This window comes from Sceloporus undulatus, chromosome 10 (assembly GCF_019175285.1).
Source record: "Sceloporus undulatus isolate JIND9_A2432 ecotype Alabama chromosome 10, SceUnd_v1.1, whole genome shotgun sequence".
Lineage (NCBI taxonomy): Eukaryota > Metazoa > Chordata > Lepidosauria > Squamata > Phrynosomatidae > Sceloporus > Sceloporus undulatus.
In genome coordinates, this window is record NC_056531.1 from 737,031 (window position 1) to 761,322 (window position 24,292).

At 48.5% G+C, this 24,292-nt stretch overlaps 3 protein-coding genes across 9 annotated transcripts in view; all 3 read right to left on the reverse strand.

Annotated features, from left to right (window-relative positions):
- LOC121916429 overlaps positions 1-4,480 on the reverse strand; it is a 9,021-nt gene extending 4,541 nt beyond the window's left edge. Inside the window, exons 1-5 of one of the 2 annotated variants that reach the window (XM_042441464.1) lie at positions 4,435-4,480; positions 3,297-3,519; positions 2,335-2,458; positions 2,021-2,166; positions 1,350-1,423 (exon numbers count right to left, since the gene is read on the reverse strand). In XM_042441464.1, the coding sequence (XP_042297398.1) occupies positions 1,350-1,423; positions 2,021-2,166; positions 2,335-2,458; positions 3,297-3,518 (566 nt within the window). In that variant the 5' untranslated portion in view covers position 3,519; positions 4,435-4,480. Of the gene's footprint in view, positions 1-1,349; positions 1,424-2,020; positions 2,167-2,334; positions 2,459-3,296; positions 3,520-3,623; positions 3,898-4,434 lie in introns of those variants that run through there. The other variant, XM_042441463.1, reaches the window with a different exon arrangement.
- Positions 4,481-5,187: 707 nt separating this feature from the next.
- On the reverse strand, positions 5,188-10,635 carry PLA2G1B (phospholipase A2 group IB). Of its 3 annotated transcripts, none has more exons than XM_042441469.1 (4): positions 9,504-10,635; positions 6,978-7,134; positions 6,467-6,594; positions 5,188-5,695 (listed from the first exon to the last, which is right to left on the reverse strand). In XM_042441469.1, the coding sequence occupies exons 2-4, from the start codon at positions 7,082-7,084 to the stop codon at positions 5,574-5,576; spliced, it is 357 nt and encodes a 118-aa protein (XP_042297403.1). In that variant the 5' UTR covers positions 7,085-7,134; positions 9,504-10,635; the 3' UTR covers positions 5,188-5,573. The 3 variants fall into 3 exon arrangements, with proteins under 3 accessions (XP_042297403.1, XP_042297402.1, XP_042297401.1); XM_042441468.1 differs by lacking the exon at positions 9,504-10,635 and adding an exon at positions 8,806-9,345; XM_042441467.1 differs by lacking the exon at positions 9,504-10,635 and having other exon boundaries at positions 6,978-8,325.
- Positions 10,636-14,835: 4,200 nt separating this feature from the next.
- MSI1 (musashi RNA binding protein 1) overlaps positions 14,836-24,292 on the reverse strand; it is a 37,889-nt gene continuing 28,432 nt past the window's right edge. The window contains exons 8-15 of one of the 4 annotated variants that reach the window (XM_042441607.1): positions 23,644-23,726; positions 22,909-23,026; positions 22,309-22,389; positions 19,826-19,882; positions 17,289-17,357; positions 16,996-17,150; positions 16,453-16,518; positions 14,836-15,151 (exon numbers count right to left, since the gene is read on the reverse strand). In XM_042441607.1, the coding sequence (XP_042297541.1) occupies positions 16,477-16,518; positions 16,996-17,150; positions 17,289-17,357; positions 19,826-19,882; positions 22,309-22,389; positions 22,909-23,026; positions 23,644-23,726 (605 nt within the window). In that variant the 3' untranslated portion in view covers positions 14,836-15,151; positions 16,453-16,476. Of the gene's footprint in view, positions 15,152-16,452; positions 16,519-16,995; positions 17,169-17,288; positions 17,358-19,825; positions 19,883-22,308; positions 22,390-22,908; positions 23,027-23,643; positions 23,727-24,292 lie in introns of all 4 variants that reach the window. The other 3 variants (XM_042441606.1, XM_042441610.1, XM_042441609.1) reach the window with 3 other exon arrangements.

Genomic DNA, 24,292 nt, shown 5'->3' on the forward strand with positions numbered 1-24,292 from the left:
GGTGCGCAGATGCGCACCTCCGACACCCCGGGAGGAGGCCGCCCGGCAAGAGGCGCAGTCCCAGCAACAGCGGCGGCGTCGGTGGTCCTTGGCGAGGAGGCGGAGGGGGGCGTGTCAGGGAGGGACCGGTTGCCCGGCTTTTGTACCCGCTGCTCTCACCAAGCGGGCTCCTCCCTGCTTCCCCCCAGGAGTCTTAAAGGGCCCACTCGCACCTGGCCGCCAAACGCCAAAGCCAAGGCCGAGCCCAGAGTCTTAAGCGGGGGGTCCGCCGCGGAGCTCCCCAAGTCCGTGGGCAGCACTCCCGGGGCGGTGCGCAGATGCGCACCTCCGACACCCCGGGAGGAGGCCGCCCGGCAAGAGGCGCAGTCCCAGCAACGGCGGCGGCGTCGGTGGTCCTTGGCGAGGAGGCGGAGGGGGGCGTGTCAGGGAGGGACCGGTTGCCCGGCTTTTGTACCCGCTGCTCTCACCAAGCGGGCTCCTCCCTGCTTCCCCCCCTCTGTCTTTAATGTCAGGGAGGGCGGCTGCCTCTCCCTTGCCTCACAGCTGAGCCGCTGAGGAGATGGTAAGAAGGGACACTGACTCCCTTTTCAAGCCCCGGCTGGGGCCTCTCTGCTTCCAGGTGGGAGGAGGGATGGTCTGGGGAGGGCGGCTGCCTCTCCCTTGCCTCACCGCTGAGCCGCTGAGGAGATGGTAAGAAGGGACGCTGACTCCCTTTTCAAGCCCTGGCTGGGGCCTCTCTGCTTCCAGGTGGGAGGAGGGATGGTCTGGGGAGGGCGGCTGCCTCTCCCTTGCCTCACCGCTGAGCCGCTGAGGAAATGGGCTAGAAACCACCACAGTTGGGACTGCAAGACACCCACAAAAGCCTTTATACCTTTATACCTTTCGAGCGGAGATACACCTACAGCCGCTTTCATCTACTGGCAGGGGGTCCGAAGAATAGTTTAGCCTCCAGTTCCTCTTGCCAGTAACTCAGAAGGCATTTATAAACCTGCCAATGGTCCCACTTTGACCGGAATGACCCCAGTTAATCCTCCGCCGTCCCACTATCTCTGCTGCTTTTAAACTGTCCTGGTTCATCCCTCCTCCTCCCACTTTTCATCCTTGCTCAGCTAACCCCCAATTGCTGCAATCTGAGTTCAAAGTGCAAAAGTGGCTTTGCGCTCAGTTGGCTCAGAAGAAGGGAGGGGAGAGGACCAAGGGAAGGAGGACCATAAACATGAATAGCAAACAGGAAGTTGTAATTCTAACTCACAACATTGTAAGTAACTAACAAGATAACAGCTGGAGGGTTGCTAATTCTGGGGTTGGGGGGTATACCCTGTTTTAGAGAAGAATGATCCACTTCCCACCTCTTTTGGTTGACTGATGACATGCCAGCCCAGAGTTGTCTCAGGTCCATGTTGGGGTTCAAGCGTCTCTCCATCTAATGGGGAGTGAAAAGGAAAGATTTGCAATTCACCATAAACAATGGCTCTCCTAAAATGTCTTCTATTGCATGATGTTGGATTAGGACTTTGGGAGCCTAAAGTTCAAATCCCCACTCAGCTATGGAAACCCAGTGGGTGACTTTGGGCAAGTACCCTTCTCTCAGCCTCAAAGGAAGGCCAGGACAAAACTAAATAAATCGTATGGAGAAAACCCAAGAAGAGGGTGTCAGATGTTGACGTTGACATGAAGGCACTTAACAACATTTCCAGAGTCTGAAGATCCACAGCAAGAAATCAACTAAGCCTTGGGAATTGGACCAAGCTACTGCTCAGATAGGTGAGCTGGAGATTGGCACCCAGATCCTTCTTCTTCCCCAAGAGTGGAGAATGTGTACCCTCATCTCTTGCCTAGAGATGACCCACAAAAACTGGACCCTTGAGGCCAAGACCTGATATCTGGCAAGCCTAGGGAGTTCAGATACCCCAGACCCTAGCTTTATAATGCACTGTACAAGAGACTGTCTCCATCACCCTTGTAATCTGATGGAAACTCTAGGTGGCAAGAGTGTTTTACAGGGATTGGAAGCACAAACCTGCTTTGGAAAAGTGCCAAAGATTTTGGGCATATCCGGATTGGACCGTGGAACCATATGCCTGTTCTGCCTGGGCCGGAATCCTCCCAACATAAAAGCTCTCCGCGTCCTCCTCTCCGGTGGTCTCCATGAAGCTCTCCAGGCCGCTGAACAGAAGGAAAGGTCATTGATATTAGCAATAGATGGAGACTGTGCATGGAACTGCAAAAGCAGCATTGCGCAAGCACTGTGTAACTCCATGAATGTCAAGTTTACACTCCTTGAGATCGTGACCAGCGTCTCGGGGTGGGAAGCCTGATAAGTGTAAGACTTACAGCGAGCGTATTTGTGGGCCTTCTTCATGTCACGTTTCAGTTGTTCCACTCTTTCTTGCATCTCTATCTCTCCCAATGCATTGGCATAGTTCACATCACCCTGAAGCATAGCAAAGAATTTGGCCTGCGGAGAAGGGGAAATAATGAGGGATGGAAGAGGTTACCGTTTGGGGCTGGGAGCTATGGTTGGGCCTAGGCATTCGACAGTAGGAAGGGGACAAGTACTCTTTCCAACCATGAGCTGGGGATACCATTTATTTAGAAAAGAAAATACCCCGCAAGAAGAAAATTAGCACCACAGGGGAAGCCCATTCTCTGCCTGATGTGTTAGATTTCTCCTTGCAAGGGAAACTGTTGCTATTTCGAACGCAGAGGGGTACTAAAATATGCCATGCTTCCTCCACCAACAGACCGAAGCAGAAAAGTCCATTTTACCACTTCAGGACTCAACTGCTTCATTCAAAATAGTAGGCCCATAGTTTCTTAGCCTCTGTTCCAAAACTCAAAAGCGTCTGTTAACATGCAATGAAACGGGCAGGATTTCTCCAGGCTGGGGTTTATCTACACTGCACAGTTACAGCAGTTTGGCGCCACTTTAATTGTCACAACTGTTCTATAGAATCCTGGGACTTGTATGTTTTTAAGTGTGTGTGTGTGTGTGTATTAATTTTTATGGGGAAAGCAGGTTATAAATAAATACAATGGTGATGATTTGTACTTTAGTGAGTTGCTTAGGATTTTTCTGCTAGAGAACCGTAGTGCAAGGGAGCGGATTAGGGATCCTTTGCGGAGACGTGGAGATACCTCCCTCAACTACAAATCCTGGATGCCCCACAAAGAAACGATGGCAATGAAACGGGTCTCTACTTGCACAGTATGGCCATGACCCCTTTGTTTCGGAGGGTCTGGCGACCGACGTTCTGGAGAAACGCCCCAGTACCACCGCCACACCGGTCTCTTACCTTCAGATATTCGCCCAGACCAGCGTTCTCCTTTTCTTCCTGTTTCTTCTTGCGCACCACGCGCTCGCAAATACTGGGATTCTGCTCCATTTGGGCGTAAAGGTCTTGCAGCGCTTTCTGGGTGTAATACATCGACTGTCCCTCGAAGTCCTGGGGGGAGATCCGCTCACAGAAGGAAATAATGAGCGGGTATTCGTTGTCATATTCATCCAGGATCTCCATCCTGTGCTCAGGGAAAAAGGGGAGAGCGGCGGGGAGTTGGAGAAACACCTGGGACAAACCAGACCTTCGACCCAAATGAACCAGCCTCCGATTCCCTAGACCCACGTTTGGCACTGCAAAAAGCAACATCGTGTTCATGATGGTGATGAGAGCCCAGCACCCATCGTCTTGCAAAATAACCAAACAGGTGCCATCCTTTTCCCACTCAACAAGTCAGGCTCCTCCAAGGAGGTGGGCCTTGACGCGCAGTGGGCACCAGTGCGCATTGGGGCATTCCTGATGCGTGTCTGGGCGCTGTCTCAGCTCTGAACTCTATGGGGTTTGCACTGGGGTGTGTGCGTGTGTGCAAGTGTGTCCCCCAATCTCCCTCTGGCCCTTTCTTTGCAATTCTGTGACCATTTGTAAACCCTTCAGGGCTGGCCCTGCCTTCACATTTCCAAAAGTGCCTTGGCGCAGGGAGGACCCCAATGCCCAGAATCCCCCAGCCAGCACAACCTGAGCAGGAGACACCAAAGAGACATCCTAGGGTTTAGGCCATCCTCAGATTTGGAAAAGGGCCTTGGAGGGATGGGACTAGAATCCCCTAGTCATGGCAGGAGACATGGCAGGGTTTATGCTGTCCCCAGATTTGGGGAAAGGCTTTTGGGGGGTTGGGGATCCAAAGCCCAGAATCCCCCAGGAGGGGACTCTCAAGCCCAGCATCCCCCAGCAAGGATGCTGGCCTTTGGAGTCCCTCCCAATCCCAAAGATCCTTTCCCCAACTCTGAAATGCAAGGAGGTCCCTTTTTAACCCCCCCCCCCCCTAACTTTTTTCTTGGCCAGTGTGCGGAGCCTATTTGGCTCATGGGCGTGGCTTATCCCATTCCCCGCCCCCTTCCCCAAATCCCCGCCCCTTTGCCCTGGGGGCGGAGCCTACCTTCCCCCTTGCCTTGGCGCTGCTTGCTAGTCTGCCTTCTGCCGCCTGGTAACCACCTGCCTGCCTCCTCCCTTGGCTCCCATTGTGACGTCACGCAAGGCCTCCTCCTCGCAGGTCTCCCTCAGGTCCGCTCTCGCCCACCTCCAGGGCACTCAGCCCTTCCCCGGAGACTACAGAGTCCATCATCCAACAAACCCATTATTTTAATCTTTCTCCTTTTTATTTTTATATTATTATTATTATTATTATTATTATTATTACAGATTTCTGGTCTTCCCCCAAAGGGGATTCCTCAGCCAGCTGGCCAAGAGTGTTGGGAGTTCTAGTCCCCCCAAAGGAGCTGGCCACACACCCCTTTTCCTATCTTTTCTTTTTCAAAATAAAAATTATCCTGAACCTCAAAAGGGAGATGTTTTGTTCTGGATTATTGGACCCAGTGGTTCTGGTCCCCCAAGTGTTTTGGACTTCAGCTCCCAGCATCCTCTACTGCTGGCCAAGCCAGCTGGGGATTCTGGGAGCTGGAGTCCAACAACACCTGGAGGAGCCAAGGTTGGGATCCCCTCTGATAGCCTCAAGGCACCTGATCTCTCTGGTTTGGGGAGCTAAGCAGGGTCAGCCCTGGTTGACCTTTGGATGGGAGCCTTGTGAGAAAAGGGGGGAGGTGTCTTTTAGGCCGGATGTTATTCCTTGGCTGCGTCAGACATTCATTTCTCATACGCCAGTGTTTTTATGCTCATTTTATTGATTATTTTTTCCAAACGTTTCCAGCTTCTCTTTCAGAGGAGACCCTGCCCAAGGCAATTCAGCCCCGCTCCGGAAAAACAAGTCCATGGAAACCACGTCCGCCTCCAAATCCTTCCCCAAATGGAGAGAACAGCAGCAAACAGAGTTCCTAAATCAACGAAAACTCTTGTAGGGCCTCCTTGCGCCCATTTTCCCCATCCAGGGAACTGGCATGCATTGGCAAGGGAGCCAAGTGAAATGCAGGCAGGGCTCCTGCACCTTTAGTTAAAACATTGACAGCAGGACCTCTGTGAAAATCCCCTGTTCCCAACAACCAGTAAAGGTACAGGAGCCCTGTCCTGGATTTTGCCTGGCAAGCCTCCAGGCTGGAAACGCGGGTGACATGGCGCGCGCCTTCACTTGCAGTGTTTGCTTGTGTCAAGGTTCTTGAAATCTTTGTTGTAGGAGACCCCTGCAAAGCAGATGGCGGCATTGCGGTCGCAATTGCAGATAAAGGCCTCGCATTCGTTGTTCTTTTCTGGAGAGAGAGAGAGAGAAGAGAAGGAGAAAAGGATGTGAGAAACCACGAAAGAAATCCCATACGTCTTTGGAAGAGAATCCAAGCTTAGGATAATACATTAAACTTAAAACTGGACCCGTAACTTCATTTCTGTACACAAAGGATTTGTAATTCAAATTGACATCTTCACATACCAATGGCATATATATGTCTGGGCCTGGCTTCCACTCCACCGAATGCATCTGAGGAAGTAGACCAAAGTCTACAAAAGCTTCTGCTGCCCATTTCTTTATTTCAATTAGTCTCAAAAGGGCTACAAGAACTCTTTAGTACTGATTCTACAGACTAACACAGCTATATCTTTAAATTCTGCCATGTTAAACTTCCTGGTTGCATCCTTTCTTTTGGGGCTGTCTGGCGCCTTTTGGTTAAAAGCTTCCTGTTTGCAGTCTTGTAATGAAAAGACAGGAGCAGCGACGCCGTCCAAAATGCAAACCAGAACTAAAGGCTTTCGGGAGATGTAATGCACACATGCACAGAGAAATAGAGAGAAAGGGGGGAGGTGTGGGTTGCCAGGAAAAGGGCAGTTTAGAGAGTGTGAAGGGCAGCAAAGACAGCCTTATGACCACATGTGGCTCTTGGGCCGCTCTTTGTCAATCTGTCCATTAAAGGTCCAGGAGCCCTTTCCTCTTTTTCATGGGACCACCCCAAGCGGGCAGTGGACTGGAGGCCGAAATAGCAGTAGTTCAGAACTGGCAGCATGCGTGGCGAGGTGCCAAGGACACTTACCACTGCAGGTGATCTCCGTCCCCGAGCAGCTGTAGGAATAGGTCTTGGTGTAAGGGTTGTCCAAGATGAATGTGCAGCTCGGGTGCTTCTTGGCCGCGGAGTAGCAGTTGTCATGGATCTGACAGCACCTGCTCAAGGAGCAAAAATGGCAAAATGATCCACTGGGCTTGGCGTGATTTCAACCAGATGAGACCAGGGGCCAGTCCAGAAGCAGGACTTGAAGCCAAGCTTGGGAACTTCAGATGGAATTTTCTGGTCCCACCAAAGAAAAGGATGACGCCCGAGACGTCTTAAGTCCCTGCTGTCTGACAGACCCTGTCTCACTATATGAGCCTGCCTCAAAAACAGGTCTGCCGGTGAGCAGACAAGACAGGGCCTTCTCAGTGGCTGCCCTGGGACTTCACAACTCCCTCCCAGGAGAAGCCTGCCTGGTCTCCTCCTTGAGAATTTATATCCCGCCTCTCCAAGCAGATGGAAGCGGCTAACAATGTTAGGGAAGAACCCAGCTTACATGTCCAGGTCATCGACGGGGGTCCCGCTGCCCCCCAAGCCACAGTAACAGCCATAGTTGTTGTAATCCCTCAAGGGGTCACTGCTTGGGATGGTGCATTTGATCATGTTGCGGAATTGCCACAGGTTCCGAGGGATGGCGGCATGGGCCGTGCCAACTGGAAAGGAAAGAAAGAATTGGCAGAGGCGATAACGTGGCGGGGGTTTGTTTGGCTTCCGCTGCCACTCTGACAGTCTCATTCTGACTTTTGAAGCAGGTCTCTGGAAAAGATCCTTTTCCAAGCTCTGAGAAGGAGTCAGTGTGTTGTCCCCATGGACGGTGCATCCCATCCCCAAATTGCTACCCATGTCAGCATGTTGAAGGTGAATGTCAGAACATGCAGGGTTGTAATGGGCAACCTCTTAGGAGAGGACAGGGTTTGGCTGAGCCTGTGCAGCCGAAGCAGTGAAATACATCAGAAAATGGTAAAGTTGGAAGGGATCCCAAAGATCAACCAATAGTCCAACCCCATCCCAATGCAGAAAGCCAACACTCTGGGTTCACGGGTGCTCTTAATATTCCAACCAAATGGTACTACTATATACATCAGCCTTAGATTCACCAGGATAGGATTTTAGAGTCAAACCCTGAAACCTATGGATGACCCAAGGATGAAGCAGGTGACATCATCATGGTGGTGATGTCACAACGATGATGTCACAAAGGCAGCTCCAAGTGATGATGCCCTCAAGCCTGATATTTCAGTTGCACAAAGTTTGCCATTTAATTTGTTTAAAACCCAAAGTTTATCAAAGGAGGAAAATGCAAACAGACCACATACACCCTTTTTTCAAAGCAGTGCTGAGCCTTGAGATCTGGCAGCCCAAACCATGCAAGCTTTCAGAGCTCACTGGCATCTTCACCAGGCAAGGATCAGACAGGAGAAGACACATGAAGGTATCAAGTGTCATGGACCTGCATCTTGTTTGAGATATTTGCTTCTACATATTGCCATTTAAGACAGCGTCAAGGAAGGGTTGGCACAGGCAGAGGCCACGTCCTTATCCAAGGAAGAACCCAGTGAGCTTTGAAAGCTTGCATGGTGCATCTTTTAGTTGGCTGAACAAAGGGATTGCCATGGTGTGAATGTTGGATTTTGCTGCCCAGCCAACATGGCTATCCCAGGATATATTTTCCACCTTCCTTGACCTTTCGTCGCCCTTTCCAGATGTGTAACTTGCTTACTTATTGATAATGTGTCGTATTTATCGCTCCTACTGTAAGAGAAAATTACCCAGGGCAGCATACGGCATCTAAAAAATGCAGCAGGGGAAAGGGGAAAACACAACAAGCAGTCCCAGCCAGTCCATGAAAGAAGAGACAAAATGACATTTAAAGTCCCAAGGCAAGGGGGCGAAGTCCTTGCCTGGCACCATCATGATATCACTTGGGCAGCAAGATGGGAAATGGCAGCCCCATCTCAGAAGGTGGGGAAACCTAATGTATTTATTTACAGTCCATCAAATATTTGAGTCCTCAATCTGTGAAGGTTTGAAAAGCTCAAAACCAGCACCCTGGACTGAACCTAGAAAGAAATATGGCACGGGAGCTGGTGGAGTTGACCCACCTGATATGGCACCCCTTCGTCCAGTTCCAGCAAACCACTATCTGTTGAACAAAACGTTCAAAACTGACTTCACGGGCAGCCCCACCGTATAGTACATTGCAGTCAATTTCTCTTAAGGCACAAGAAATCACACAAATCCCCTTTGGTGCCGTCCCGAGCGCCATCCCAAAGTGTGGCAAACCTGGTTCTCTGATCCGCTGGGCCTGACTAACTGCAACTCACCTGATGCCAACATGAGGAGGAAAAAGAGGAGGTTCATGGTGTCCGTTGCCCAAGCACTGGTGGCACCACTCAGCTTCTCAGCTTCTTTATAGCCCAACCTTACCTTGGCACCAATATCCAAGATAAGAGAGCCGTGTTTGCTTTTCTATAAGCATCTTTCTCTCATCAGAAGTCAACAAGGCAGCTGCCCATCACCCAAGGCTATCGAGGGGAAAAAACACCAAACCAGTTTTCTTTCCAAGAATAAACTTCCTCATGCTGGTGCTGGTTGTTGTTGTCGTCTTCCCAGTGAAGGCTTTGGTTTTACTTGGGAAACGTGTAGAGTCCCTCTGGAAGACATTTGGGGCAATCCATCCCTTTCCCCAAGGCCGCCTTCAGTTTGAAATGGGATTCCTCGGGGCTTAGCTCTGAGATCTAAGTGCCAGGACTCAGCCAGGAAAGAATGTAAAAGGCGGCCTTAGAAGGAAGATGGATTCACCTTCTTTGGAGGCCTTTAAACAGAGGTTGGGATGGTCCCTCTCAGGGACGCTTAAGTACATGGCAGGGGGCTGGAATAGATGGCCTTTGTGGCCCCTTCCAAGGCTATGATTCCACTGAACTGTCAGTAGCAGGGATGGGGTTCAAACCCATTGTGTAAATTTACAGTGCTTTATAAATAAAGCTTAATAATAATAATAATTTCTGCTCCCACCACTTACATAGATGAGCTCAGACCAGGACAGCTCAATCTTTTCAACCCACCAGCCTCTAGGTACCAGCAGACATAAGGAGAAGGCCTATGCCTATGCCAGAACATGCACTCAGAATCTCTCGGGTTCGATGCCAGCCTTGACCTCAGTAACCTCTTTGACGGCTTGGGGATCTGCCATGCCAAAATCCACCAGCTGGAGGCCCAGGTGGAAAAACATACAGGCGCTCATAAATCAAAAACGGCCACAGGTGGCCAAAAACCCACAGGCTCGCTGTGCCGAGCAAAAAGAGAGGGCCCTCGCTTCCGAGGGGAGAAATGTTCCATTGGGCCCCTCAGGCCAAGGATGGCATCTTGCCCAGAATGCGTGGCACTGCCCCTCCCCCCGGAAGAGATTAGAGTTCAGTTCTGAGAATGTTCTTCTTCCCCATTATTACTTGGAGTGGTTAGGCAGGCTTGCTCTCAGGACGTTGGCACCTGCCCAGGTTTCCAAGGCGGTAAATAAAGGCTCAAGTGAAACCCTGGCAACCATCCAGTGGGAGCCTTCTCATTCCCTCGCTGGGGGCCTTGTTCTCCTAGGACCTAGAAGGAAGGAAGGCAGCCATCTCTTCCAGACACTTTGAGGTGCAGGGACAAGGGTTCCAAGGAGATCTAGCTTGTAGATAAATCGAGTATATAGATCAGGATGGGTTTGTGTGGGATACCTCCAGCCCACAAAGCCTTCTTTTGAGCAGTCTCCAATCTGCCTTACAGCAAAAAAAAATATCATCCAAAACATATTTCTTTTATCCTGCCTCGCAAGAGGCAAAGATATCCTGACCTGTCACAGACCTATCCTAGCTAAAACCTGCCACCTTGCCTTGCCAGAGAGCAGGGCTTCTTCTACCAGGGAAGTCAATGCAGACTCCTCCACCTGAATGCACCCTTCATGGTATTCCCTTTCAGTGTCTAGAGATTCCCAGGGAATTCCCTTTTTTGCACCGTAGGTTGTCAGCCATGCACACTGACCATTGATCCATGTGCATTGCATTACACTAGCATTCAGGAAAATGGGGGAGACGGATACACTATGTTGCAAAGATTTTTGGCCTGTAACTCCTGCAGTTGAATGTCCCTTCGAAACACCTGAAAACAAAGATGGATCCTTTTCTCCATTCTTCTGAACTAATAGCCCCCATGCCAACTCCACCTTCGCCGCTCACAAACTGCCACCAAAGCAGGAAGCCATTTTCAAATAATTTATTAGGAATTTAAAACTGAAAATCTGGAAAAAGGGGTTACAGGTCTGGAGAGAACAAACATCCATGTGTAATAAAACCGGCTTCATAAAAACCACAGCTTTATTTTTTTATTTTATTTGCTTTTTTTAATTATTATTATTATTTTTGTAGAAAAAGGAACACCCCCACAAGAGCCACTCCCAAAGGGCGGCAGCCCAGGGATGGTGAGGCAACCCGATTCGGAGGTGGGCAAGAAAGCAGCTTCGCCTGTGCGTGTGTGCCAAGAATGGGGGGGCACCCCTGTGCCCCCTGTGGCACACACCCCTCCCGCCCCGAGGCAAAAGGACTCGAGAATAAAAATAAACCCCATTAAGCTGCAGCTGCGCTTTCGTTTCTTTTCTTTTAAAAAAAAAGACATACAGACTCAGCTCAGTAACAAAAATTATTGCTTTTGTGTTTCCAGTACTGATTAGCTAGGTTCCTCTCCCCTCTGCTTTCGTCACCTGGAGAACTCTCCCAATATTTGTCAAGCTGCTTTCAAGTGGGACGTGGGATACGCTTGGGATCCGGGGACAAGATGGCAAGAGGAGGTAGGTAGGTAGAAGGAACAAACGTGTGAGACAAAGACACTGAGAGAGAACGGAAAGGATCACGGGTGGAACCACTGTTCATGATGGGATGGACATTTCATGTTTTGGGAGTCAGGTGAATCCAGACAAAAAAAACTCTGGAACCGAAGATTATCGGAAGCAGCCTTATCCCTGGCCTATCTAGCTTGGTGTGTTCTATGCATCACACAGGGGCAAACATAGCTCCATCCCCAAGAGTCCAAGGGTGAGGGGCCCAACTGGCAAACTCCTGGGGCATCACTATGTGCGGTCATGCTCTTGCAGAGTTTCCAATGGGAAGGTCATGCAGGAGAACTTTCCACAGGACCAACTGTGCGCCATATTGATCAGGACATAGCTAGAGGGACCCACTTGTATCTTATACTTCAAAATGGCACCCTGGTGAATGGGCTGAACAGAGATCTGGAGACATGGCAGTAGCACATCTGATTCCTCTTTTGGGCTCTGGAATGAACCAGGACTTGACTCTACGGGGATTTCAGGCAGTTTTAAAAAAGTGGGGAAGATGTTAAATCCAAACCTGGCAAAGTTACGTCTTTTGGCAACAATTCCCAGAATCCCTCAGGGATCCTGGGAGTTGTAGCCCAAGGTCGAGGTCCTATCTGGAGCTGGTGAAGCATAATGTTCCAACAGCATACTTATGGGCACAGAGGTCCAGGAAGGTGGAGGCAGCCAACCAAGTGGCTGTGGGAGGAGGCTCCCTGGAGACGCCCTGCGCCCAATCCGTGGCTTTTTAGGTCACAGCTGGCGCTGTGTGAAGTGCCATCTGGCTGCCATTGCACAGCTGGGCAAAAGCACTTCACAAGGAGGTACTGGATACCTGCTTGTGCAATGTCTCCCAAAGTATTTACACTGGTGTCACGTGAGGTTATGCCAGCATGAGTGACCAAGAGAAATTTGGCCCCAAAGTAATTTCTCAAGTTTTGATGTAGTTATGGAAGTTGGATGCGACATGGCAAAGGGGAAACAGATGGCACCTCATGTGTAAACAACTCCCAGGAACATGACCCGGGGGGGGGGGGGGATGAAGCTATGTTATCCCCTGCCTCTATCCATGGGGAAAGACGGGTTAAAAAAAAAAAAATGATGATGACAATGACAACGACAATGTGCTCTGGGGAAAGGCACCAAGTCCTCCAGCAGTGGCTATGGCTGAGAGTGGGGGAAAGCACCCCAAACTGCATGGAACGAGAAATGAAGGTAGGATGGGGAGGAGAATGCCATGGGGGAGGGCAGAAATGGGGCATGCTTCCCCATACACTTCCAGATGATTCTGAGATTACCTCTTCCCACACCACTTTGGTCATCAGAGCCAAGCAACACTGCCCCTCCCCAGACACACAGAGGAAGCCCAGCTTGCCAAAGGCTCAAGCCCTAACACTTCATGTTGCCACCCTGGCAGGAGAGAAGTGGCAGGAAGCGGCACCAGCTCCGTCGCTCCCAGCATCCCTGAGAAGATTCAAGATCCCTCTTCCTAGTCATGCTTGGCTTGGCTCACAGCCTAAAAGCCCCCTCCACTTGAACTGGGAAGGGGAGGGCTTACCCCAGACCAGGGCTGTAGCTACAGGGGCAGAGGAAAATAAAGGCATTGCCCCCCACAGTAAGAATTCTGACTCCCCAATGACATTTTTCCTTCATTTCCCAAATCTCTAGAATTGCAGTTGCTTTAAACTTCACTTGCGCCTTTAAGAAATGCAGACATAGTAAGTTACATAATCGCAAGTTGGACTTACGATCTCCTAACTGCTGGGGATTCATCGTTATGGTTGGCAATGATCAAACGTGACCCCCAAAACCAACCTTTGCAGCCTGGCAGTACCCCAACCAAAGCAATTCATAAAGCCCTGCAAATCAGGGCCCTAGAAAATGATGTCTCCAGTGCTCTCCCAGTTGTGGAGTGCCCTGAGACAAGCAGTTGCGACAGGACCCCAAGAGGTCTCCTCAGCTTCTTGTTCTCAAGGCCCCTCATGATGACCACAAGAGCACTGCAGACATCATTCCCCAGCACCCCAAACCCTTAATGCCTTGAAAACACTTGTGTTGTTGGGGTGCTGCTAAGATGAAATAGTAAGTTGGAGAGGGTTGAATCATCACACGTAACTACGAGAATGGAGCTTTGTCACTTTAGCCTTGTTGACAGTGCAGAATTTCAGGTATAGTTTGGGCATTCAGCAAAAAGGGCAAAGTGATCCAAGGAAAGCAAACACCGCAGATAGGAGAGTTCTACGTGGGAACCTTCTTCAATGACTTACTCTCTGCAAGACTAGAAATCTGGGGGTGGAAGGAATATTTCATTTGACAGGGCAGAATTTTTTAGGGAGGGCAATGTTCCCATTTTGTCCCGGCCCCCATTGCTGCATCCCTGCCCCAGACCCACCAGCAGGCCCTGACCCCTTTGGCAGGCAGTGAGAAATATTAGGAGAGTTGTAGCCGTTCAAAAGCATTAACAGAGACAAGTAGCGACGGCCAAAGCCCTTGGCAGCCTCTGGTGTGGGCACCTGTAAGACGGGCAGGTGCGTGCCCGACACTGCTCAACAAAATAGCCCCCAGCTGGGTCAGTAGCATTCATTCTGCACCCTCCCCTCCCCAAACCCAGCAGCGCCCTCCCCTTCCTCCCTACAACACCCTTCCCCTCCCCGCTACACTTCTCATCAGAGGTCTTAAAATCTTACAGTAAAAGATATTTTAAAAAAGAAGAAGAAGAAAGGAGGTTCATCGTGGTCCAACCAGAGTATTGCTCGCATTTATGGCATCAAAGCCAGGAAGGAGGGGAGGGAAGGGAAGGGAAGGGAAGGGAAGGGAAGGGAAGGAAGGGAAGAAGGAAGTTTAAGAAATCCAGAATTGCTCTCTCGTGGAAACAAGGCCAAAGAGTACCTTGCAGTATTTACATATGATATAGGAAGATCAAGGAAGGGGGAACATAATAACAATAATAAACCCACAGTAACCTAAAATCTAGAAAAAAAAAGGGGGGGGGAATCAGCTGTTAGGAATAGTGTTTTTCTTTCACTTAGCAAAATATACAGTTTGTATTTGTTCCACAGCAATGCCCTCGAGTTTCCATGTCATGCTAACACGGCCCATGTCCAAAGACCACACTCTAAGAAGGGGAAAAAAAACCTTTCAAAAAGAGAGACCAACTCTTAAATGCATCAGTCTCCCTCAGCCTTCTCTTTTCCCTTCATCACTGCCTTTGTTTGACATCAACCGGTCCATTGAAAAGACATCGGGTTGTTGTGTTTTTTTCCATGACCGAATCCATTCCTTCCCCTACTCCCCCCCAAAATATATATATATATTTATATATATTTCTAAAACAAACAAAAAGATTTCAAAACCAAATAAAAATTATTCCTCAATAAAAGCTACCTACGCACAATCACAAAACAACCCCAAGTCATACAACGGTTCTTCTCGGCACTCTGAAAAAGCCGCCAAAGAACCAGAATGAAAAACCAAAAGGGCTGGTCTCCCCCCCACCCGCCCCCACCCCTTTCCCTCCCTTCCCCCAAAGACTAAAAAATAAAAACTAACTCGCTAACAAAATAAATAAAAGAAGAAATCAGTGGGTTGGTGGGGTTTGGGGAGAAGTGTAAACGGTCTGCGGTTAATAAAGAGAGGAGACGAGAGCTCCTCGGGTTCAAAATCCAGTGCTTTCTGGTCAACAGGAGATAGCAGGACTGGCCAGCAGCAGCCCCGCCAGCAGCCCCAAGTGTGCAGTTTTCGTTACTCATATGAAATCTTGGCTCATCTCTCAAGTTGTTGCCGGATCCTCCAGCTTGCCATCCTTGCTTCGCTCGCTGGGGAACCTGCAAGAAGGAAAGAGAGGGGGATAAGATGGCCATTCAGTGAAAAAGGGGGACCAAAGACTACTCAGGGGGAGAAAAAAATCTACTTTATTTTGGTCTTGAAAGAATAGCTCCTTCTTTGGCCAAAATCTGAACTGTTTCTGTAGCTATGATGACGACGCTCCATAGTCCTAGTATCTTCTGATGACGCCAACCCCCAGAACCCAGCCAAAGGGCTTCTGAGGTGCTGCAGATCAGAGCACTGGGGAATGACGTCTGCAGCTCTCTCCCAGTCACAGGAGTGCATTGGGAACAGGCAGCTGGAGAGACTTCTTGGAGTCCTGCCCCAACTGCTTGTCCCAAGGTGACCTGTGACCAGGAGAGTGCCACAAAAGTCATTGCCCAGCCTGCTGATCTGTAGCACCTTGAAAACACTTTGGTGGGTTTTTTTGGGGGGGGGGGGGTCACATTCGATAATTCACAACCATCAACACAAACCTCCAACAGTTATGAGATCATAACTGCTGAATGGGACGCTAGCCATATTTTTTATATTTATAGCTGTCCGAAGGGAATAGAGTGCAGGCATACCCCTTTAAGGCCACTTCAGGACTCACGTACAGGGTGCCCACACTGTACTGTTATCACACTTTGATACGGCTGTAACTGCCATGGCTCCTTCCTTAGGAAATCACGTGAAGGGTGGAAACCATCTTTAAACTTAAAACCTATGCAGGTTCATATGGGAAAAGAATGGCCTTTCAGACAGCCTGAACTTCTGAAGTGTCTTAACCAGGCAGTCTCTATAGGTTTATTGTTTTAAATGTTTCAATGTTTCCAGTCCCAAAGGTGTGAACATCAAAACAACACACCACTTGTGCATCAAAACTGGAGAAGGAGAATCATGAGAAAGTGCAACAACATCTGAAAAGAGGAAGGTGAGAACGACAACAAACATAACTGCCAAGCTCACTTGGACACTAAATATTTGGATGAGTTAAAAAAAAATCCTGTTTCAACAGTGACTTTCCACATGCTTCTGTGAAGCCTTCAAATGGGTCACCAAGACCAACAGGCCTCATCCTCCATGGTACAGTTCAAACAAGGTAGCTTTCTCCAAACTGGTACTCTCCAGATGTACTGGACCACAATGCCCATCACCTCATGGTAAGAATGGTAGTTCAAAACACGTGCCAGGTCAGAAAAGGGTTTTTTCAGCAGTCTTCCAAGGGCACATCAATGTACTGCTCATTACAGTAGTCAAGCCAAGTTTTTTCCCCTCCATCCTCCCTCCCCCCCCCCCTTTTTGGTAACCATCTTACCAACTTCTTTCTTGGTCCTCAGCTTCAGTGGTAACCATTAGTAAAAGCTGTTGCAATCAAAGGTCCCTGCAAAAGAGCAGTGTATCACTCACAGGGAATCTCTTGTGGTCTGCTTTCAGGTCTACTCTCTCCTAGGACTTTCTTGGCCAGATTTGTTCAGAGGAGGTTTGCAACCACCTTCTTTCGAGGATGAGAAAGTGTAACTTGCCCAAATGACATCACTACACCATGGCGGCATCTCTATTATGCCTTTCACGTGAGTGGCCAGACATTCCTGAACAACTTTTGATTTGCTTCTTGCTGTTTAAAAGGTTGTTGTGGCTCCAATGTTCTGTGCCATTTGGGGGCAAGAAAAGTTTCTGAGTTTTTTGCAGAGGATGTGGGGTGTGTGTGTGTGTGTGTGGAGCCCTCCAAAGTCTCCTGTGGGTCTAATGTGCCCCCTGCCCAGCTTCCTACAGTTGCCTACCCCTGCTGTCAGGCCCTGGCCTTGGAAACCACTGGCACACACTCCATACCTTGAGCTCTCCCATTGTAATCACTCACCCCTAGGCTGTGTCCAAAACCGGTACTCGGGGCAGGACTTGCCGCACTAATGTAACTGCTGACTCCTGAATCCTGATTGGCTGCCCCATAAAGCTCTGCCATCGGCCCAGGGCTGGTAGTGCCCAGGAAACCTCCAGTACGGCTCGGGGTGGAACCTACAGGAGGAAGCAGAACTAGCCAGTCAAGGCACCAAAATGCAGGCCCCTGCCCCCCTCCCCACCCCCACAACCCAATGGCAAACTTCCCCCTATGGCAGCTAGCTGTCCCCACGGGGGATCCACCATGCCAGTTACCTGTCCCTCGCACCACAGCTGCCGCTGCCGCCGCCGCCGCCATTGGTCCATATGCAGTGAGAGGGATGGCTGGAAGGGAAGGGGGGAGAAAAAACATCAGTCTTGGTTTGTCTCACATCCGAGGAACGGATTTGCATGGGAAGCTGGGCAAGTTCCCAACACAAGCATTTGGTACTAGGGTTTCAAAACTTATAGCCTCAGCTCCTCTCCTGCAAGCCATGGGAGCATCTTTGGCCAAAACAAAGAAGTACGAGGATTTTAGGGGAGGTGAAGGGGAGACCAACTGGTTGGAGCAGATCAACTTGAAATAAAGGTCAAATGAGAGTCTGCTAAAGCACAGGTGGATAGCCTCAAGCCCTGGGGCTGAATCTGACCCGCTGGGCTTACATAGATTGCCTCCTTCTCTTTCTCACTACACTGTTGTTTAGTGGTTTCCCAACTTTCATATACATTAGTTGAAACATCTCTCCTCAAATACAGTTGCAAGAGGGAAGAGCCTGAAACAAAAATATGGTGGCATTTTGGGGTCTCCTCCCTTTTAACTGCTACCTCCACGTATCATTGGAAAGTGGGCCCCAAGAACGTCTCTGAAATTGACTTTGGTCCTCAGAAGGAACAATTCCTCACCCATGCTCTAACATTTGCTTTGAGCAAGGAAGCCTGATCAAGATGTCATCTAAAAAGCCCTCCCCCTCATTCCATGTCCCACCCAAAGAGACATCCCTGCACCACCCAAGAAAGAGACAGCGTGAGGGGATGTTATGGGCAGGTGACAAGGGGTTTCCAGAACCAGTCAGTCTATTAGCTTAGAACAAGACAGAGAGAAAGAAAAAGAAACCATGATTTCTACAAAGCACAGGGAAATGGCAGCAGCAGAAAATGCCAGCAGCAGAAAATGCCCTCAGTTACTATGCCAGGCCAAAGGGATGAGGAACCAAGCAGCAGGCATTAGATTTGGAAGGAACAGGGAAAGAAAAACATCAGCCCAAACTCATCCATGGCCGCTTCTCCTTGGCTTCTGGCCCCTTGAATCCGGAGGGCACAGGTCTGAAGTGGAAAAACTGGAGCTGCTTTGCGGTCACCAGTACTGAGAGAGCACCTCAGATGGGTCAGTTAAGGACCACCAGAACTCAGACCATATGGAGCACCAATCAGTAGTGCCCTCTAGTGTACAATGCTCTTTACAAAGGTTGTATCCATGACTGTTAAAATGGTCCTGCCAGAGAGAGCAGTGTTTTTATTCCCATTCTGCACAGCAGGGGGAGGAGATACTGAGGATGAAACAGGACCTGTAGCTTGCACAAGTTATGGCAGAAGCAAGATGTGAACCTGCAACATCCTGCTCCTCAGTGCAATTTCTTAAGCCACAATCCCATGTGGCTTTACCTGGGAATAAGCCCCACTGCAATGAATGAGACTCCCTTCTGAGGAGACAGGTAGACAATTCAGTTATTGGCCACTATCTTTCAACATACTTAAGGTGTTTCTGCACTACAAAGTTAGATCCTACTTTGTCACAGCTCCATCTTATGAAATCCTGGGGTTTAATGAGGAACCTAAAGTTTCCCCACCCATTCTGGTTCACCTTGGCATAAAATGAAAGCTACGCCACTGTGCGCAGTCATGGGCATCTTTTCCTTTAGGAATCAGTAACACAACTTTCAACAAAGGGGTGTTGATGCCTTTCCTCTGTTTCTGAGGATCAACAGCACTTCAATGATTTAGCAAATCTGCTTTCAAAGCCATCCAAACTGGTCCCTATCACTACCTCTTCTGATTGTAAGTTCCACAATTTAACTATGCTATAAAAATATGAATGGCATGGAGAGAAAACAGGGCATTGTTGGGGGTATGGGGAATTGTAGTCTGGCATCTCTGAAGGGCCCCAGGTTGGGGAAGGCTGGCATAAGGCAAGCTCCCCTCAATCCATTTAGCCCAAAGTTTTATATTCTGACCAGCAGTTGCCCTCTGCAGCTACACGGCAACAGTTACCACCAGTTCCACTGTGGCTTTAGCTGTGGATGTCTCCTGCAAGCAAAACATCTGCTCTACCACCAAAGTGCAGCCTAACAGGCTCCCCAGACACAAAAATTGTGTCATCAGCTATTGTCGGGTTACCTTAACTGCAATGATAAAAAGCAGGAAAATGTCCATGCTGGGGATGGGAGCTGTGTCTGCCTGTCTGGATACATATTTGGGGACAAGACAGTGGATATGATATCCCCTTTGGGTAAAGGTGTGATGACACAAGTTTCCTTTAGAAAGAAGCCATCACAAGGCAGGCAACCAGGCAATTAAATATGGGAGAGGAGATACTATGCCTGCAAGTTCCTTTCCTCTTCTGACTGCTTCTCTTTCCCACACTTCCCCCTTCCCGGCCCCCAACTGTCATGGAAGAGGCAAATGCGGGCCATCTCCAGTTTCTGACACCCTCCCCGTTCCCCAAGCTGCGAGGCACTGACTGTGATGAAGCTGCCTCCAGCCTCCCGTCTTCCCTTCCGGCTTTTGCAAGGTTGAAGGAAATTGGTGGGACTGACCTGTAAGCTCAGGGAGAACAGGGGCACTCGGGAGAGGGGTCCGCTCTACCCGGAATTCTAAAAACGAAATGCAAGACATCTTAGGACACTTGGTCAGTTCCGCCTCCCCCCACACACAAGAGAGAGATCCGGCAAGAGGATGGGGGCAAGGGAGCAGGAAAAGACGCAATAGCAAACACAAACATTGCGGGTCAGGCCAGAAACCGGGATCCTCAGAGCTGCGGCTTGTGCTGAAAAGAGTCAGAGCAACAAGGGAAGAACAAATTGATTTCATTTTAACAAATGATGTAAGGTGGCCCGGTATATGTGCTCTTTTTTAAGCATCCAAATGAGTCAACTGTGCTGTTCAGAACAACGTCAGACCACAAAACAGGGAGCGACATGGGAAAAGAGAGAACTAGAGTTGTTTTTAGTATGTTAATAAATCAATTAATAGCCTGTTAATATTTTGAAATGTATGTGTGTTTTAATTAGACAATGTTAATACTTGATGTTTAGTTCTTGGCAATGAACAGTCATCAAAAGACCAAATCAGAAAGTGGCTCAAGAGTAAGCTTTGGAAAACAGCGTTCTGGACAATGAATCTGCTTTTATAAAGGGAATGCTAAGCCATTCAGCACGGTTCAATCCTGGAGAGCGGAAAGTCTGAAAACCATAGCCTCGGGTAGTTATCCATCCCCGCGCCCCTTCTGTAAAGAGGTCAAGCAAAAAAACAGTTGGCTGCCTGGACTTACTGACAGACCAAAATCCCGAGCATGACGGATGACAGCTATATCTCTCATCAGTGGGAGAAAAACAGCCTTCCTCTTTCAACATCTCAGCTTGGCTGCTAAAGCCAGATCTGATATGATGGAAGCAAAGGCTGCCTCCTGAAAGAAGGATGACCTTGAGGAAATGCAGTGGCACTAGAGAGTTGATTTTTATTCCTGCTTTGCACATCCTATTGAGATCGGCGCTTGGAAGACATGTTTACAAGGAATGGTGTCACCTAAGACACATTACTTTGCCGATTGCAGCATTACTCAAACTGGTACCTGTTTTAAAGAACAGTATCAGCTACTGGTAATTGTGTTGCTTTTGGACTTAACAAGTACAGCCAAAACATTGCTGGGGGGGGGGGGGAGGAATCATTTATAGCCATTCATTTATTTTTAAAGTGCTTTTTCAAAATAATTAAAATAGCTTGACAGGATGCATAAGGCAAGGATCATTACTTTAAACATGTGTGATGCTAATGTGTGACTCCACTCCAATTTTTAAAAATTACGTGTGATCTTGGGTGATTTTTGTCCCCAAACCATGCCAACATTCTCAAAAATGAGTGCAAAGCACCTTTCCATACATCTCAGACTCCCACCCCACCCACAAATACCTTTGTTTTCAGCCTTGTATTGTAATGGTGACAAGACCTTGCAGTTTATGGTTGAATACAGAGGTATTTCATGCAGCTCTAACATATAGCTAAATTCAGTGGAACACAGAGGTAGTTTTTGCCTTTCTTTTGGCCTTGTATCAGCCTCTTTTCTGCCTGGTATCAGCTAAAACCAAACCAGAAGGCACCATTTACAGCTGAATAGAGAGGTGTTTTCTTCAGTGATAACATACAACTAAATACATATATACAACTGAATACAGAAATAGTTTTAGGCCCAAATGGGTGGGTGCAGCCCACAGGACACTGAAGAGTGAAAATTGCTCCCTGCTTCCTATGAAGCTGCTTACCACCATTATAAAACCAACAATGAATGAATTTTCTTCTTAAAAGGAATGTTCCAAGCTCAGAATAAGATTCTATTTTCTTATAGAAAACTCATATTTTAGAAAAGCTAAGAGCCAGAATCTTGCAGAATCTCTGTTTTGGGTTGACAAACATCCCCTTCCATCAGATCTGTCTGTCTCCTGCCCTACTGCCCTTGAGCACATCCAAAATTGGGTAACCCCCTTTCTTGTTCTCAAAGTTATTAGTACTGCCAGAAATCTAGCCTTGGATTGTTGCAAAGTGTTTCACAAGCCATATATGATTCATCCATTTTGGAACCCATCGGGTTTTCATTTGTGAATTTCATTGACATTTGGTTACAAGAGTACAGTCAAGGTGTTTGTTCTCTGCTCTGCTTTCAGAAAGGCAGCAACTCTGGGAAAGATCAGAGGCTGAAAGTTGAAGTGAAAGCTACAAGATAGGGAGGCTGCAGGAGAGGAAGGGAGAAAAACAGAGAGAGAGGAGCTTCCAAAGGTTCCATTTTTAGGTCCCAAGGGAGAATCTAACTGAGGTTAAGCCACTTCATCAGCTCCTTCTGGTCCTGAAAAGAAAGGTGATTGTACGACTCACAGCTTGCACAGCTTTAATGCTCAAACCTCCAGTTTCTCTGCATCATTCAATCTCCCTATTAGGGAGGAGAGGCAAGTGACAAAAAAGTGGAGAAAACAATGGCTCTTCCCAGGACAGAGGCCCACCCTTAGAACAAACACAGAGGCAGACGTACCGGGAAACTGGTAAGTGTAGCCAGGAGCAATGCCAGTGTAACTTCGGCTGGCATAGGTGGCAGCCTGAAACCCTGGGTAGCCTATTTTCAGAGACAAAATAAAATGAAAAAGACCATTACATCAATGGTTTCACAGAAAGACGCATAGCAGAAGGAGTTTTGCTATGTGTGGCCTCTTGTTCTCTGGTTCATAAGCAATCAGAATAAGAAGGGAAGAGAGCAAAAGAGGAAGGACTCCTGCTGAAAGTTGTATACTTTGTACTCCCTACACTTTTCAAAATGGTGTAAGATGTGCACATCTGGTTTTAAACTCAGGAGAGGGGAGGAGGAGGTGTGCCTTGGCTATGGGGATTTGGGGAAATGTGGCTCCTGTAGCAAAATTATGCAGTTCTCCTCCTCAGCCAGATGAGGGCATTGCAAGATGCCAAAAGGAACTTTCCTGCCAATGGATTCCACATCATAAGATCTGCGACATCAGAGGCCAGAGACCCCCCATCCTCCCCTCGCACAAACATTAATCCAGGCTGACTGCTGCCTGGTAGGCTGGAGTACAGAGAGAAGGTAGAGAGCAGGGCCAGAGAGCTCTTTTCCCATCCTTACCCAGCATGCCAATCCCAAGCATGAAGGCATCCATCCCATAAGGCATCACCCGGGACCGCCCTCTTGCTGAGCCAGTGGGGGACATCACTTCCTTTGGCTGAGCTTTTTTACATTCCACCTGGCATGGGAGACAAAACAGAGTCAGATCTTGGCGCCCTGTGCTGCTAGGGCAAAATAACCCAGATTTACAAGCAAAAGTAGTACAGTATGTAGTCAGCTTGTGGTCGGTGAAAAAGCCAGCCATACCAACCATTTTTGTGACTAGGCAGCATACAAACACTGTTGGCAATAAATAAAATATGGAACCCACACATTGACCTACCCTTGGAAGCAAACCTTCTGGTACATGCCTTTCCATTACCCTGAACTCTCCCACCTCTACTGATTTAATTGGTAATACCACTCCATTTTTACCACTAGGGATTTCTGAAAATGCTCCTTCACATCGGGCTCTTCAGCCACTTTGCAACCTACAGATGTGGCTGGGGAGCGTGTCCTGTGATTGTAAGTAACCCCATTACAATTCTTTCTTCGGTCCCTCTCCACCAGCAAGATGACAAACCTGCCAAGCAGGAGATGTGTGGTGACCTCTGAAGGCCATGGTCAACTGACCATGGAATCCCAAGAGAAGGCAGACTTCTGCCGCTTGGAGATCTCACACTTTGCAGGGCTCCACGGCCTCATTGCCCCTACTAGCCCCATGCCTTCTGCCCCCCACCCTACCCCAGCCCTAACCATTTTATTGTTGATCTCATGGAAGTGGATCTCACAGACTTTCTCCACAATGTCTTCGCTCTCAAATGTGACAAATCCAAAACCTAAAAAAGAAAGAAACTAAAGCTAGTTAAGCTGAAACACAGAAGGGATTCAGGCAGCAAAACCACACAGACTCTGGCAGATTGGCGCCTAGGTCATTTAAAAATTTAAGTTTAATTTAATTGACTTCTGACAGACCGCTGCTCCATTAAAAACAATGATCACAATCCAGATCACAGCATACAGAAAGCTAGCATCTCAGAGAGGAAGCTTAACTTGCTTTGTGACATGTCAGTTTTCTATGTGCATGAATACCCTTCCATTGTATAAAGGAGAAGTCAGTTCTGTTTGAGCTCACCCACAGTCTAAATGCAGGCAAGCAATCTCATCTGGACCTTTGAGAAGAATGGGCATAAGAAATAGGCCTGGTGCCACAAATCCCTGGCAAAACTGTCCTTGATATGCCTCACTTTTTTCAGAGCAACTGGAAAAGAGGCACAGATTGTGCTGTTAAGGGAAGCCAGGAGTGCTCTTTGCCAGTTTGGAAAAATCAGTGTTTGGAAATCTAATTTTTTCAGACTACAGATCCTCAAATCCTCCAGGGGGGATTCTGGGAGCTGTAGTCCAA

Bases quoted from the DNA above. Each gene is read 5' to 3' on its own strand.
- PLA2G1B (XM_042441467.1), bottom strand. From the start codon at position 7,324: ATGGGTAGCAATTTGGGGATGGGATGCACCGTCCATGGGGACAACACA. The intron at 6,595-6,977 runs GTAAGCTGGGTT...CTCCTTGAGCAG, and splicing joins CCCGTCGATGACCTGGACAT to GTGCTGTCAGATCCATGACA. The intron at 5,696-6,466 runs GTAAGTGTCCTT...CTCTCTCTCCAG, and splicing joins GACGGAGATCACCTGCAGTG to AAAAGAACAACGAATGCGAG.